Source organism: Haemaphysalis longicornis, unplaced genomic scaffold (assembly GCF_048455015.1).
Source record: "Haemaphysalis longicornis isolate Haplotype H1 unplaced genomic scaffold, Haemaphysalis longicornis Haplotype H1 scaffold_2, whole genome shotgun sequence".
NCBI classification, from domain to species: domain Eukaryota; kingdom Metazoa; phylum Arthropoda; class Arachnida; order Ixodida; family Ixodidae; genus Haemaphysalis; species Haemaphysalis longicornis.
Window position 1 is genome coordinate 71,435,643 of NW_027526295.1, and position 16,862 is coordinate 71,452,504.

Below are 16,862 nucleotides of genomic sequence, written 5' to 3' on the forward strand. Positions count from 1 at the left end.
GGAATTCTATGCGAAGCTCGGTGGTTTTCCGCCACAGTGCTACAACGCCAAGAGGTGCTTCGAATATCTGTACACCATTTGACTCGGTGTCATACGCATCCTTTGGGAGACATATTTGCACAGCATGTAAGACACCTACTTCCCGCGAATTTTCAAAGGCCTAAAAAGTCCAGATTACCAGCGTGGATACTGGCGCCGTGGAAAATATCCACCGCAGTACCCGGAATCAGCAAAACGTCTGCCATGCCCGCGGCGCACTCAAGTTCTTCACACTCAAGTATATCTTCAGTACCTACGAAGGCTACACTCATGTTTATGTGGATGGCTCGGTTCGCCCGGGATCATGCGCCATCGGCGTGTGGATGCCGTCAGCCCGTTGCACCGTGGAAAGAAAACTAAGCCAGGAAACATCCTCGACTGCAACCGAACTGGCATCTGTAAGGGCTGCACTTCACAACATCAGCGGACATCATGCCCAGCAATGGGCAATGTTCCTTTCTTGGTCTAATATTGATAATTCCCGTGCCTTTTTTGCTATGAAGCCTGTTAACTAAAACTGTATAATTAGGAACTTCTGCTCAATGTAAAATTCACAGCTGCATTTTGTAAGACTTTTGTGTTTTGTTTTGCAACCACTCCCCTCTGTAATGCCTTTTGGCCCTGAGGGTATTGCAAATAAATAAATAAATAAATGTTCCCCGACTCGCGTAGCGCCTTACAAGCCCTCCAAAAGCTTCGCAACAACAACAGTCAGCTTGTACGTCAAATGCCCGAAATTCACAAAATGGCAGTGCTCAGTGGCTGCCGGGTCACTCATTTTTCAGTGGCTGCCGGGTCACTCGGGCACAGAGGGCAATATAAGATCCGACGCAGCCGCCAGCGCAGGTCACTTGCTGAGCAGCAAGACCCATCTTCCTTTCTCCCGAGAGGACAGCAACGCCCTTATCCTCGCAAGTGGATAAACTACACAAATGTCGGAGTGGCAGTACCCTCACCGCAGGTATCCGCACTGTGACTTCCGCTTTCCACGCGGCCACAAACAAGCGGTGTGACGGCGTGTTGCACCGCCTGCGCTTGATCGTAGCGTTACCTCGTAGTTTTAAGTTTAAGGTAGGGTGGGACGATTCCCACCTGCGCCATGCTTGCGTCATGCGTGAGGCGTAAGGCACTTATTGTGCGTCTGCCCTCGATTCGCTGCTGCGCGAAAAACGGCAGTGAGCACCCTCTATCGTCTACGTCATGGAGGCAGGTCAAACTTTCTCATTTTCTTGGTTCCTGGGCCAATACTGCTGACAGTACCTTGGTCGATTCGCTGCTGCGCGAAAAACGGCAGTGAGCACCCTCTATCGTCTACGTCATGGAGGCAGGTCAAACTTTCTCATTTTCTTGGTGCCTGGGCCAATACTGCTGACAGTACCTTGGGTACAAACGTTCTGCTCCGGTTCCTACGAGAGTCTGAACTCTCTGGACAAATCTTCTGAGAGCCTGAGAGTGTACAGTCTGAGAGTCTGGACAAATCTTTTTAGATCATAGACAGCGCAAGCCTCTCACGATACGTACTCTTTCGCGCTGTGGTGTTCACCTTATTTATATTTCTTGGAATGGCGTTCTTACTTATTTTGGGTGGCCGTTTATATTGCATTTTGATTCACAGTTTACATTAACGATTTTCTTTTCAAATGTATTTTTTTTGTCCAGACTGTGCTAGCAGCATTTGCTTGTTTCTCGCTTTTAACGTTTCTTTTTTGTCTTCTTCCTGCCGTACACCTAACGTCTAATATTCACCACTCATCTTTTGAGTCACCCACCATCTGGCCTACCGAGCCTTGTCCTTAGCAGGGCTGACCTCACCAGTTCACCTTAAAGAGCCCTCTCTCTCTCGGTATGTGTGTGGCTGGATGGCGGGGTTGGACCCGCGTCCTTGGACCCGCGTCCTTGGGTTCACCAGCACAACTCCTGAGCCACTCAGCCACCGCGGCGGTCGTTGCTATTTTTTATAACCCAGAAGGCGAGAGCTTGGAATGATGGGAGTGGGTTGCACATGTGCCCCGGGTGGTGCTGTGCCAACAGCGTAACCGAAATTGAGAATAAAATATTTATACCAGAAATATCTCTAACACTTTTGAATGCTCTCTGACCTTAAACGCTGTGGAATGGCCGCATCATGTCGTATTCCACTTTAACCAGGCTTATATTTCTGTAAATATTAGAGGTGCTTTACTACCAACACACTCGTGAAAATACGCTTATTAAGCTTTCGTTTTCACCTAGAGCAGTTATAATGAGTGTTTTCTGGTACCTCACGTATGTGTGCGCTGCAAGAATGTCTACCCCACCATATCTAGATGAAATTTATAGAAAGTAATAATCATTGCAAACACCATAAAACATTTCTCTGTGTCTTCTGTGTAGGCTGGACTCATGAGCAGGTTTGGCCACCCAGTTGAGATTCACAAGGTAACCACCGAAGACGGCTACATTTTGGAATTGGACAGGATACCAGGGGTGGACGCGGCCAACACCGATGGGAGAAACACGCCAGTGCTTCTTGTGCACGGAATCTTTCTCAACGCTGGATGCTGGGTTGCGAACTTCCCTTCTCAGAGCCCAGGCAAGAAAGTATAAAGAACGCAGCTTCCTGACGATATGTTCAATGGCGACACGCATTACAGTTTGCCATTCTCTTACATGCATCTCTTACATGCATGACTACATATCTGAACACCCGCGGCCTGTCGGTCACATTATTAAATTGGCCGCGTCAGATAGGGCGAAAGTAGTCGAAAGCCCAAAACATCGCTATTTTTGTGATCATGGTACAAAAACTGCTGAAATTTGCACAATTAAGGGACATTATAATGAATTATTTATCGAACGCTGATAAAGTGATCCCCTATTTCTGCACTAGGTCTCAGTCTGCTTCATTGCACTGAAGTGAAACTCAAATTCGCCAATTCCACGAAAAAAATTGTAGCTATTCAAAATATGTGGTTCGCATTCATAGTACTGGAGTAATAACCGGTATATTGCCGAAATATGTCAATTTATTCTCCATCGGTAATACAAAAAAATAAACGAATCAATAAGTATCAAAATAATTAAATAAATAAATGAGGAAGTTATAAAAATTAGTATAAGAATAAATGCTGGCCACCGCTCGTATATTTAGCAATTAATTTTAACTTCATTGGTACACTTGCAACTCCCAGCTAATTATCCATCCATTCAGAATATAAGCAAATATAAGCGAATAAGCAAATATGGGTAGAGGCTGAGCGACGAAGCAGTCAATTACGACTACCCCTAATTGCTGCTTGCAGACAGTGCTTCTTGACCGCTGCCTAAATTGGCTGCTCGTTCAATAGTACTGCTCGTTCAATACTACGTATGCATGGAATGGGAGCTTTTTTATTGCTTTTATAGTTATGATCACCGGTTTTACCCACTCCACGGTGCCAAAATTTCCACCTGAATTTCGTGTATTATTTCAAGGCAGAAGAGACTGTGAATTAGAGCTATCGCAGTAATTGCTCCCGCACGTTCGAATGGCGGTGCCCTTTAGCAGGGCACGTAAGAACTCAGTTGTGTCCGATTACCAGCTGCAAGAAATTGTCTTACCTCATAGATACCCTACTTTAGGTTTTCTTCTGGCCGATGCTGGTTACGACGTGTGGCTTTTGAACACAAGAGGGGCGCCGCAGTCAAACCATCACAAGACGCTCAAAACGAACGACCCCAGGTTTTGGGAATGGAGGCAAGTTTTTGCATGCGAATTTTACAAGCTACTGTATCGCTGTTTCACGTATTGCCATGATTTTAACTAGAAGTTTCTTTCAATACTTTTGAACCAACAAATTTACCTCCTACGCGAAACAGCTGGAGTTAATTTCAGAATTATTCACGCGGCAATATTTAAAGTATAAATACACTCCCGCTTTCCTCTACACATCTAAGATAGCGCCAAGTGTAGTAAGGAGGTTAAAGAAGTTTAACACGTATTTTGTACATTATTTGCCTTTTCGCGCTTGTATGAAATATGTGAACATCACTACAGCCAAACCTCGTTAATTTTAACTCCAAGGGATAGAAAATCGGTTCGAATCAATCGGAGTTCGAACTAGTGGGGCTTCCTTTTATTGGTGGTACAGCGCACGCTTCCAGTAATAGAAACGCATGCGCGATATATTTAGAAGGTATTGCCCGTCGTTCGGAGTGCACTTTCAGTAATTACGTGCTGCGTAAGTACGGCATACACCATGGTCCGTTCGATATGCGAACCCGAAGAAGCAGACGCGCACTTACGGAGTACGAACCATAGTGCGAAGGTCGCGTGGCTTATGGCAGGTTGTACGCGGAGCAAGCACGCGGTTACGGGTTTGAGACGCTGCGGAGGCTAGTGACGCATTGAACTTTGGCCATCGGCTTCGAATTTCACGAATGGTAGTCAATGCGGACGGGCAATATGGTTCGAATTCACAGTCGCACGGGTTTCATGCCAGGCTAATACCACGTGTTTCATGCCAGGTTAAATACCAGGCTAAGCTTTTTAAAGCGAAGCTTTATATGCTTATTGATGGCAACCGTCCCGTCACCGAAACGCACTGCAGGTAAGCCTACTTTACACAATTGGCTTCACAAAGCGATGAAGAAGAAGAAGAGGAAGAAGAAGAAGAAGGAGGAGTATAAGGAGGAGGAGGAAGCCACATCAAGCACCTCAAGAAAAAAGCGCTTCCCTCGGACTTCGCGAAGTGGGCGTTTGCGAGCTGTCTTGTGCTCCCGCCTTGTGGCGCGGATGCGCGTGAACTGTTTTCCTGAATTTTTTTGCGAGCGCCACGCGCAAGCTCTGGCGATGAAAGGTCCTCTTCGGAAAGCGTCTACTCACGTGCCCGATAGAGGGTGGGAGTAGCTATGAATCAGGGTTTTATGTGCACAGCATTTTAAGGGCTCGTGTTGTCGTCGTAGCTGGCTGTAACGCTCGTTGTCAAGCGACTTCCAGAATAAGGCGGCGCAGGGAGATAACGGACCTAAGTACTGCCCCGCGTACCGTCAGGGGGGTCCAGCAGAGGCTTCGAAAACCAAGAGGTTTAAATAGTCAAAACCGTTCGAAACTCGTTAACCTCTTGCGCTTGTTATACACCTAACCGTGTTTTGGTGCAAATAAAACTGCGGGTACATTTGAGGAAACATATTTGCAATTAAGGGGCAGCGACCGCGTTCATATAGTTTGGAACGCTCGTTGGGTTGGTTTTTGCAACAGTAAGCGAAAAAAAAGTGGAAGTGCAACGCCGGCACGTGCGGGAGCAACAGCAAGCATAAAAAGAACAGAACTCCCTCGGGCGCAGTTTCAGGCAAGGGGGGCGCAAGCACTGAGAAAGCGGGAAATTTGAATTGCATTGGAAGAACCTCCGGAGGAAAAGCAAGCATAAAAAAAAATTCACCCCACCTCCCCGAAGGGAATCCTGAGGAAATGCGAATGCATTTCTTTTGCGCGAGAGTGCGCGTAATTTATAATTAATGAGGAGACGGTGATTTGTAGCGTAACCATTTATTTAACACCTGTTTGTGTTGTCGTTGTACTTGACTTCCACGATCACTGCCTTGTGGTCGGTAAAGTGCACAGTCAAAGGGTCTTTGAGAAGCATGCGGGCGTGGGAGAGTGGGGCGAGCGTCGAGAGGAGAAGCAGCGAAGCACCGCGCCTACCCTCGCCTACACTCTCCCACACACGCGGAAGCTCCGGCGAGCTCCCGCGATGCGAGTGCCCTCACACGCCCGAGCGCGCTCCTCCTCTCCACTCCCTCGCCGCTGATCCGCCCGCACCACCTGCTCCGGTTGCTAGGGGAGAGGAGGAGCGCGCGCGCTCGCAACTGTTGCTATGGGAGAGGGGGTGAGAGCGGAGAGATAACACCTGCGGGCGCGCGGACGCCGCAGGGCGCCTGACATGGCTCGACTAAGAAATGCATTCGCATTTAAAAGAGAGAGAAGGAAAGGAAAGTGCACAGGGTTTATTAGCTCAGCAGGGAGCCCACCTGCATACAACCCAATGCTGGGGGAGGGGGTACAGGGGATAACAGACAAGGGAAGAGGTGAGGGTTGGAGTAGAAATGATAATAAAGAAAAAGAAAAAGAGAGGGAGAGGGAGAAAAAATTGAAAAAAGGGGACAATACATCCACGACAGCGGCGCAAGTGTTCGTCGCGAGTGTTCGTTCTCCACCAGCCTTAACTACAGGCGCGGGGTTCATCCGGTAGCTTCGAGGTAGGTTAGGAGGTGGTTGAAGACTTCCCTGCGGGAGCTGGCTGGACCCGTCGGGAGCAGCAGGTCCTTGAGGGTCTGTCTGGGCTGTCCCAGACGCTTGAGTGCAGCCTGCAGCACTGCTCTGTAGGCTCCATTCTGGGGTCAGAACCGGAGCAGGTGCTCCAGCGTTTCCGGTTCGGGGCAGTGGGCACAGGCGTGGGAGGTGCGTCGTTGTTGGTGCTGCAGCAGGGCCGCCACCTCACAGCAGTTGAGACGCATTCAGAGCAGCAGGCTCCGGGCGTCCCTGCTGAGGCGCCCAGGTAGAGCAGGCGGGGCCTGCCCCCTCATTACTCGGAGGTCCGGGTTTACGGCAAGGGCTATTCGAGCCAGGATTAGGCATTGGGCGTCGAACGCCACAGCGTTCTGGTAGGCAGGGTTACCGGCTGGTGGGCGCCCTTGTACAGGGCGTCGTCCGCCTCGTTGCCCTGGATTCCCATGCGGGACAGCAGCCAGTGTTGCCCCACGGAGCAGCCGCGACAGGCCACCGCGTGCAGCTTGGCTCCCAGCGACCGCTCCACGTGTAAACTGGAGCTGGACGGTTGGTCAGCACCCTGCAGCCGCAGGAAGACTGCAGGCATCCGGCACCCGGCTAGCGCCGGGCTGGCGCCAGCATCCGGCCAGCACACGGCTGGCACCCCCCGTGCCCATCGAGCAGCCGGCTGGTGCCGACTGCTGGGGCCGTGCAGGCGGCTGCCGCGTTACCCGCGTGGGGGAGCACCTAGCCGTCCGTGAACAACTCGAGGCTGGCGTTGTCCTTCAGCCGGGCGGCCACCTCCTGGTATATGGCCTAATGCGGAGTGCTCCTCTTGCTGCGCACCCCAGGCAGCTCGGGGGGGGGGGGGGGGTGACGTCCAGGGTCTCTCCCGTGCCAGGTGGTGGGGCTCCAGAGGGGGTCACTGGGGCACCACGATGTCCTCCTCGTAGATGTGCAGCAGCATCCCCATCTACGAGTTTGGGCGGTCACGGAACCGCTGCATCAGGGCGGCCCTGTCCGAGCTTTTCTGCAGGCATTCAATGTGGCACAGGCCCGCCTGGAATGGCTGCTGTTCTATTGGCCAGGTGGCTGCTTCGGTGTATGTTGTCGCTACCGGAAATTGGCGTGGGAGGCCCAGGTAGAGCGGGATGGACCGGCTTTGGTCAATTTCAAGCTCCTTGTAACGCTGTTGGTTCAGGGGGACGAGGTGCAGCGCATACAGCACAGCCGTGGAGGCCATGATGTTGAATATGCGCTGCCCAACGTGGTCGGAGCAGCCGTTACCCTGCGCCAGCAATCTCCGCACGCCCTGCTGCACCGCCGCAGTGCGCTGCCGCAGTGCCCGCACAGCTGGCAGCCATGACAGCCGAGAGTCCATGAGCAGTCCCAGGTATTTTACTTGGCGCCTCCATGGGAGGGGCTGGCCATTGACGGTGGTAGGTGCCGTTGCCCTGCAGGCCTCAGTACCTCTTGGATGCACCATCATGGCCTTCGTCTTGGCCTGTCAGAGCTGTAGGCCATGGCTTGACAGAAAGGCAGCCCTCCCTGCGCCTCCTGCATGGACGCCCTCACGTGCTTGCCCAGTCTGGTAGGCCCGTGTGCCCACATAGTGACGTCGTCTGCGTAGACTGCTATCCTCGCTGGATACCACACCCCAGCGGGGATGACATCCTGGAGGGCAGCCAGCACCAAGTTGGACAGGAATGGGCTCAGCACACTCCTGGAGGCACCCTAGAACAGACGTTGCGTTGGCTGCTGGTCGCCCGCCGGCCTTCACCCGAAGAGTCCAACCGGGCAGAAACGCTTGCACGTTGCTACTGAGGTGCCTCACCACACCCACGCCATCCAGGGCCTGCAGGATACCGCTATGATGGATGGTGTCAAAGGCCACCTTCATGTCGAGCAGCTCTATGTAGGCCACCTCCCTTGCGTGGCGGCCCTGTTCGAGCGTAGAGACGACGTCCCACAGCGAGTCGACTGTGCAGTGGTGCCTCCTGTAGCCACTCTGCTGCTCTGGGAATACCCCTCGCCGGTCGGCAATCCACTGCACGAGGAGCAGGACTGTGCTCTCCATGAGCTTGCCTGCAGCGATCGTCAAGGACACCGGCCGGTAGGTCTTAGGCTCCGTGGAGGGCCTGTCTACCTTCAGATTCGGAGAGATGAGTCCCATAAGCCAGTGTGGCGGCCGGACGCCCGTCATACAGACCCTTTTGAAGAGCAGCAGGAGTAGCCCCAGGTGGGTGACGTCCAGCTTGCGGAGCATCTGCTAAGTTACCTCGTCGATTCCTGGAGCACACCTGCGCTTGGGGCAGCGGCACAGAGTAGCCCGCAGCTCTCGCCGGGTGAGTTCAGCCGAGCAGAGGGCAGCAACCCGGGTGTCAAGCGGGACGGCTGGAGCTGTGTTCAGCAGAACTGGAGCAGCTGGGGCCAGGGCCGACAGAGCAAACTGGTCCACCAGAAGCTCTGTTAGGGCCTCCTCGGTGATGCCTATGGTGACGGTGGCTGACACCAGAGGGCGATTCCTGGCGCAGCAGGGTCTTGAACACCGACCATGCATTGGCTGGGTCTCTGCGAGAGTCCATGGAGGAGCACAGGGACTCCCAGCCCTGCATGCGGTGCCTCTAGGCCCGCCGTATGCACTGGGCGTCTGCCCACTGCTGCTCCGTACAGTCAGCTGGCTGCTTGCTTCTGATGGCCCGCCGCTGTACCTGGTTGCGGCGAGCCCGAAGCAGCAACAGCTGCAGGTCTGTCAGTGCCGTGCAGACGTATACCTTCCCCGCACTGTGGTCTTCTCAGCGTTCCGCACGACAGCTGCCAGGACGCCAGGCTGCCGGTCCTCCAGGCACTTCGCCACCTCCTTGCAGAAGTTTGTCCAGCTGGTAACGCTGTATGCCCTGGTGTCGGCTCACCTGCGGTCGCCCCTGGAAGTGACCAGGATGGGGTAGTGGCGCGAGCCCCAGGGGCTGGTGGGGGTCTCCCAGGAGTAGGCGCACCGCTGCGACGCCAGGATCAGGTCGATGTGCGTCAGCTGGACAGTGTTCTGGGGGCCAGGGCGGACGAAGGTGTGGCTTCCCGCGTTGACCACAAGCAGCCCTGAGGATGTGGCGGCGTCCAGGAGCTCTGGGCCACTTCGGGTGGTGCCACGGCTGCTCCAGGCCTTGCACTGGGCGTTGAAGTCCCCACACACCACGGCGTCAGGGTCCAGTGGGTTTCGCGAAGCATGCGCCTTATTATTTTTGTAGCGGAAGCTACGCTATGCTACATCGGGCAGCCTTCGCGGGGTGACCAGTTTTGCTATTAAGCGCTAGAGGTCAAACCACGCCCCCTTCCACAAGTTCCTGGCACGGAGTAGCGGCCCGATAGCGGGAGCGATAGGCGGCAGGGAAAAGATAGGCGAGGAGGAAAAGGAGACGTGCGCGGGACCCGTGCGCAGGAGGTGCCGGATGAAGGCGAGGAGGCCACCGCCGCAGCGGTCGGCGCTCACCATCAAGGGAGGCCACGAGGCCGCGTGTGGCACAGAACCACGTGCGATAGAGGATGACGAACACGCACCTGTGGTACCTGTTACAGCGGCGAGCCTTAAACAACGCCCTTAGCCGAAAAAAGAGGAAACACAATATTGTTGCGTAGTGCTTCGCTGCCTTCTTCTTACCCATGAGCGAGCTTACTTCATTTTTGCCTCGAAATTAAAACATTCTAAACAGTTTCGAGTGGTTTCAAGTAGTTATTGAGGGTCAAGTGTCAGTACGCGACGTCTTCTGAGGCTTTTTATACACCCTCACCTGGCAGAACCTCATTTAACCTCCAAATATATTCGTGGTCCACGCTTGTGCGCCCGATCTACGCGTTTACTGTATGGGCCTAAAAAAGGCATGTGCTTACTACATTCTTTTCAAGCCGACAAAGCATCTTACCAGAGTTTTGAGCCCTAGATCTGTTAATAAAGATACTTCCTTTTCCGTGTGATTGATTTGCCTGAATGATTGAATCAAGTCTATCACATTTATTATTGAAAAAAGTACGACTCATATTTTGGTATTTATAACTGCAATGTGTTACAATTTTATTTTGTTGTGACGCAATGACAGAAACCTTTTACGCCATTATTTGCACCTCTTACAGTTTCGATGAAATTGGAAGGTACGACTTGGCGGCCGCCGTGGATCACGTCATCAACGTGACGGGATTCAGCAAGATTGCTCTACTCTCGTTTTCACAGGGATTCACATCATCCCTTGTGTTCCTTTCCATGCGACCGGAATACAACGACAAGGCAAGTGGAAGGGAAGCCGATGGGGAATCTGTATTCATGCACCCGCACGTTTGAAGAAGAATAAAGACTCAATTAATTTGGGAAAAGAGCTCGACGTAAATTCACAATGTTTGGTTTCCTAGCTTTGAAGTTTTTTTACAACAATATTATGCCAGGAAAACTCGCGGTTTTTTTTTTTTGTCGTAAACGTTTTACTTTTAGGCTTGAATATTACCACAGGACGTTCTAATTGGGCAAGAAAATATTTTTATCGTAGTTTTACTACTCCTAACTAAAGATAAAAATGAACGCGAAGTGTGGTTTTTCTGACCCACGGGGAGCACTGCATTGGACGTGCCGTAATTTTTAGAAACCATGAACATTTCACAAATAAGGTACGTACAACTGCCATGATTTATTTCTGCGCAGACACGTGTGCTTTTAACAGCATGATATCCATGGTAACACAGCAGTTTGAGGAACTCAGTTATGGCTGCGAGAGTTCTTGACATTGAAATGATAATGTTAATTTTTTATGCGCTTATTGATTGTAGGGTTTAACGCGCCGATGCAACGCAGACGATGAGTCGCGCCGTAGTGAAAGGCTCCGGATGAATTTTACCACCTGGAATGCTTTTCGCATCCATCATAAAAGCGGCCGCCGCAGGCCGCCAATCGAACTCGCGTCCTCGTGCTCAGCAGCACACCTCGGCCACTGAGCCACCGCGGCGGGTAGCGCTTTAATGTTAAGGCAATGTGTTTTTCGAGCTAAACCATAAGTGTTCCAATAATTATTGTTTATACTTGTGATAACCATTTCCTTGAAGTAATTCTCGCGAAAGGTTTAATTAACATCATAGATTTGCGCACAAAAAAGTTAAACACCTCATTGCGCCTCACATACAACATGAAAAGCTGTTGAAAAAAATACACGACGGATCGGAGCTAATTTCAGAAATACACCCCCAAAAGAAATGTTTACTTCCAAATAGGAACGTGAAATAAGTTATTAACGCGAAACCCCGTCCTCGAAGTCAGGGCTATGTTATTGGGCCTCATTAACCCTTGCGGTTGCTTCAACAAAAGAGGCTTCTTGACTCCTCCACCAAGCCTGAGTGCGTCTCTGTAGATCCCATTGGGTTGCTCGACCAGTGGCCTTGTTTAGGGACAGCATAGGTCCTATACTTACCATGTATTTTAGCCTATGCATGAAACCGTTTCCTCGGTATCTGCTGTGGTTTGATAAAGGTATTACCATTGCATTCAGGTGTTTGTTTACTCTTTACTGAACTAGAATTATTGTTACGAATAGTAGAGGTATTCTTTGCTTTAATTTTAGTGAACCCTCCCAACTGCCAAGCAAAATGGACAATAAACTGCCCTTCAAATCAAATTGGCTGCAATAATAACATCATTCTAGTTCAGCAAATCCTCTTTGTGGTTTCTTAAAGGTGGGGAAAAACAATGCATCTAGCTTTTAAGGCACCTGAGGAAACGGGTGAGATATTGCTAAAAATGTTGTTTTAAGGAAATCAGTTTTGGAGAAATAATTGGCACAGCTTGCACTAGTGATGCAAGGCTGGAGAAACAGCACAGCTGGGAGTCGACCTAGCTTGTTCCCACACTGAGCGCGGACCCCATGAGCGAGGGAGCAGCCGCACCCCAGCCGTGCAAAGCTGTTTTGGACGGCATGCACAGGAAAGCAAACACCAGTTGCTATCGTCGTCAGACTCTGTAGCAATCCTCGTCATCCCTTTCGTCGTCGTCTTCCGATGGCAGAGACGCGTAGGTGAAATACTCTTGTTGCGCGGCCTCGCCTCGGCCGGCCTCCACTTCTTCGTCAGCTGGTGCGGTGGCCATCTCCACGTGTGGATTGTGAAATAATGGCGTGACAGATTCGTCCACATCGTCTTCGGCGCAGCGGACCCATGGCGCGCCTGTCTCTACACGACGACGACGAAAGTGGTAGCTCATCATGTGGCATATTCCCATTCGCAAGCCTGAATGACGCCGGTCGCTACACGATGACGACTGCGAAACCGGGATCACCCTATGTGATTTGAGCACACGCGCAAGCCTGAAAGACGCCAGGCGGTCGCCGCAAGGCACTCATGCACGTGCGCTAGGGGTTTTCTTTCTGCGCCGGACCGAATTGTGTCTTCTGAAACAGCTCGGCTGTGAAAAAAGCCCTTCAATACAAAATTTAGATGCGACGGCATCTCATTCACTCGCCTAGTCCCTCCATACGGCGTTGTCGTTGTTCGTCCACACCCCTCCCCCATTCTCCTCGCCGCGCGAGCTGCGCTCTCTGCCACTCACCCCCTCTCCTCTCGGATAGCGAACACTCTCTCGCGAGGGGCATTGGATTGGATTCGATTGGCTTGGCTTGGCTTGGCTTGGCTTGGCTTGGCTTGGATTGGATTGGATTTGGATTGGATTGGATTAAAGTGGATTGTGTTGGACTGTGTTGCGTCATAGCCGCGCCACGTTGCGTCATAGCCGCGGCAGGGGGTTCACGGCACGTTTCACGCGATGGGAGAATCAAGCTAACGGAAACAACAACGGAACCCCCTATGCGTCGCATCTACACAGGGGTTCCCGCGAGGGGAGGTGGGAGTAATTTTTTTCATTCGAAGAATGTACACGAATGTGTGCACCAATGTGTTCTTGAAACTTGAAACTTTATTTCAGCTTTTCCACAAACAGACACAAGTCGGAAAAACTGGGGTAGCGAGAAAAAAGCAGTGTTAAGCCACCGCTTGACAGGCCTCGCCACCCGTTTTTGTCGGAAGTGGTCACATTTAACAACCCAACTTCGGTACATTAACAAAAAAATATTTAGCATAATCAATAGAAAAAGATAGGGGTGTAACAATACATCAAGAGGTGTAACACATTTGAGGGGTGTAACAATGCATCAAGAATCACGAATGAAATGACTACACAGCATAGAAAAAGACATATTGGGCAAATCATGACAAAACGCAGTGTTCAGAAATTTAGGCAAAACATATCTTAGCATATACAACCCATAATTCGTTCTGCATCGGGGCACCACGAAAGTGTGGGGATTCTAAGCAAGGTAGTTACGTCCACAGTTATTTTTTCTTTTGTTGATCTACTGTCATGCCTTGCGCGTCTCTTTTTTAATGAGCGTGTAGCCTTTTCTGCGAAGTAAAGTCGTCGCCCGTTAGAGTCCCGCTGCGTCCAGCGACGGGGTGCCTTTCGGGACGCCGTGGCATGGGGAATAGATTTCTGCCGATTACTATTAAAGTTCTGCGTTCGAAGCATTTTAACAGTGAAGCTGCTTAGCAAATCGTTACAGTTTCGTGTCCGCAGTTAAAAATTTCAAAACATTTTTTTGCGAACTCGAGGGCGTGCCTGGCTGCGCCAACCCAGCGTCCCCGCCGCACGTTTGTCAAGCCAGGCAAACTTAGGATGGTTAGCAAAGATTTGCCAAAAAAAACCAGCGTTCTCCATATTCGGCGCAGCACTTGTTCGGAACGAGAAAGACCCCAGGGTTCGCCGTAATCATGACAACACTTGCTCGGAACGAGAAACACGCGTCATAGCGTACGCCCCTCCAAGGGGATGTGCAATGATTATCACTTTCAAAAAATGAAGGAAGCTCACACTCATAGCAAAATTGATGGAGTAAAGGTCCTTGCGGCAGCGAAAAGGAAGCAAATCGGCTGCAATCGTGGACCTAAAAAAGTCGTTATGGTCTTGTAGGTTGTGCCCAGCTTCGCTAACTCCAAGTCTTACGCGTTGGTGTGAGCTTCCTTCATTTTTTATTTGTTTTCTTCATTTGATTACGGTAAAAAATTCAGCGTCATAGTAAACAATAAACGCACGCCGGCGGAGGAGCAAATTACGCGCGTCACGGGAGATTCCTACCGTGTCTCAAGATTTATTTGACTTAAAAACAGAAAACTACGCAGCTTCTTGCTGTTGCCAGAAAAGCAGTAATAGCCATTAAGCCTGGAGAAAATCAGCACTTTTCTCTCTTTTTATAAACACAGGGGAAGTACTGATCACGCGTACGTGTAAACTTGGAGGGGGGTTGGTGCCCACCTAGATACCGAAAAAGGCTATTTTAGGGTTACATTAACCGCGCACGAAAAAAAGTTACATACCCCACTGTACAGATAAAAGCGTGAATTCTGAATCTCTAAAAAAATCATCTTTTTTCAAATTTTGACCTTCCCGGTTCCCTTAGGTCAAATGAGAAAGGCCGCGTTTTCCTATACACGTCGCAACAGCCTCTTAGGTAGGCCTGTTGCGACGTAGGGAACTAGGTAGGGCACTATTGGTCACTACACCGGGAACACCTGCTGGGGTGCAGTGGACGTGATGAAACTCTGGTAGAATTTCTCTTAATCCTGCAGAAGGCGTCTGCACACCGAAGGTCGTTTAACTGGTGGGCTTTACTGCTTCTAAGGGCGTCGATTAGGCTTTAAAGGCTCTAGTGTATTTACCCCTAAAGTAAACTGTCTGCTAGGTATTCGCGCGTCCATTCCTAGCTGAATCTTACGTTTATATTCAGCTGTAGTTGCAGAATTGTACATAAAAAACAGTTCTGGTCAAGAAAAATGAGGCAGTCAGACGTTGCCAATAAAAGTCGCTTTGCAGAATTAGGATACAGGAGAACCGTCTGCAAACGTAGGAGTATTTTATGTAACAGACACTGTAGTTGTGAGCTATAGCTCCCCTCGGCATAATTAACATGTACTCTCTAATTCCAGGTGAACATTCTGTTGGGATATGGTGCTATCGGAAACATGACACACTTCACGTCCCCTGCGCGGCTCGCAGCTCCTTTTGCCAGATTGATAAAGGTGAGCCACAAGAAAAGAAAACACATCCGCGTTCACAAGGTACACCCTAATGGAACCGGGCACCTCGCCGGGTGGCGCCACCAGTCGGTGCTCCCCTCGTTAGTGGAATGAGCCGGCGCATTTGACTGCGCAGCCTTCCGTTGTTTTTGCCATGTTTGTTTCGGTGCTTTGAATGTTGAGAGAGGGGATATCAGGGGTGAAACGAGGTATAGAGAGATGTGTTGGGTTCTTAGATGAACGAACGGCTACGTAAACTTATAAGGTTGCGCATAGGCTACATTGACATGAGCGCTTCTTGCAGCGCTCTGCGCCTGGCTCTACCCAATCTGAGTAGGAATAAAACTATTAGTATACATGTATACTGCTTTACTGGTTTCAGTGACTACGGTTTCACCGCCAGCCTTACCGATGGTATGCCTCGATAGGTGTGCATTGAAGAGAAAGTCAATTACGTACGAGATCGATTACTGTATGGCCGTAGAAACGGCGCGACAGATTACACTTTTTCTGTAACTGAGCTTTGTCCCTTCGGTTTTCATGAGTGACAGCATGGGAATGTGAGAACAGGTGCGAAACTCCCACATTTGTAGTGGTCATTTTATCAAGAGCCAAATTTATTCAACCACCCTACAGCTCAAGCTAAAAACCATCGAACCTCCACTTCCCATTTTATCACCTGCGTAGAATAAATTCTGCCACCGATAGTTTAAAAATGTGGCAGTGTTAAAGGAGCCATGAAGAGAAAACACAAGTTTGGTTCATTAAAAAGATTGCCTCGTTAGAAAATACTGACACCACTTTTAGCGTAAACTTCGCTGAACTAAGCTACATATCTAGGAAAAAAGGGAATGGCTATGCGACCAACCAGCTCATTTTCCGCAATAGAACCTATGCTGTCATTCGAGCCAGCTCTGCGATTGGCGGAGGCCGGCACAAGCAGACGCAAATTCGGTAGAGCTTAGAAGCTAGCCGAACGAGCGATTTGCGCCTAAATTTAGGGCACATTCTTTACAAAGCAATAAAAATGATGGGAAAAACAGTGGAAGTTACGAAAGCACATGTAAACATAGAAGTACTGATGCGTACCGCTGTTCGTACTGCGCACACCATACTTGGTTTAGCTGCACAGCACTACGGGGCTTGGGGTTGTCTCAGACGACACTGACCGATTGACGCAAGCAACGGTGTCTTACGTGACCATATTTGTCGAGCGAGCACTGTTTCAGGGAACGATTATTTTCTCCCAGAACAAAAACAAGCCAGGTTTAAATACGGTTAAAAACAAACCAAAGGCTTGCAACGGTATGGTGGCGCCATCTAGGTTCGGGCAACTTAAAGAAACGCGGGAAACACCAGCACCGCTGTACAGGGTGGAGACACCCTTTGGACGGTCACGTGCCGTCGCAAATGGGCCAACGTGCTCAACGCGTTGTTCTTTTCGTTTCCCATGAGACCTAGCAACGCGAAACAGATAATATGATTCAAACTTCGCCAGTACACCACG

The 16,862-nt window shown here is 50.4% G+C and overlaps 1 protein-coding gene across 1 annotated transcript in view; it reads left to right on the forward strand.

Annotated features, from left to right (window-relative positions):
- The window catches only part of LOC144168054 (lipase member N-like), a 62,605-nt gene that overhangs the window by 31,874 nt on the left and 13,869 nt on the right, over positions 1-16,862 (forward strand). Inside the window, exons 2-5 of the mRNA XM_077697139.1 lie at positions 2,413-2,611; positions 3,640-3,754; positions 10,391-10,541; positions 15,266-15,358. Of these exons, the coding sequence (XP_077553265.1) occupies positions 2,413-2,611; positions 3,640-3,754; positions 10,391-10,541; positions 15,266-15,358 (558 nt within the window). The remainder of the gene's footprint in view (positions 1-2,412; positions 2,612-3,639; positions 3,755-10,390; positions 10,542-15,265; positions 15,359-16,862) is intronic.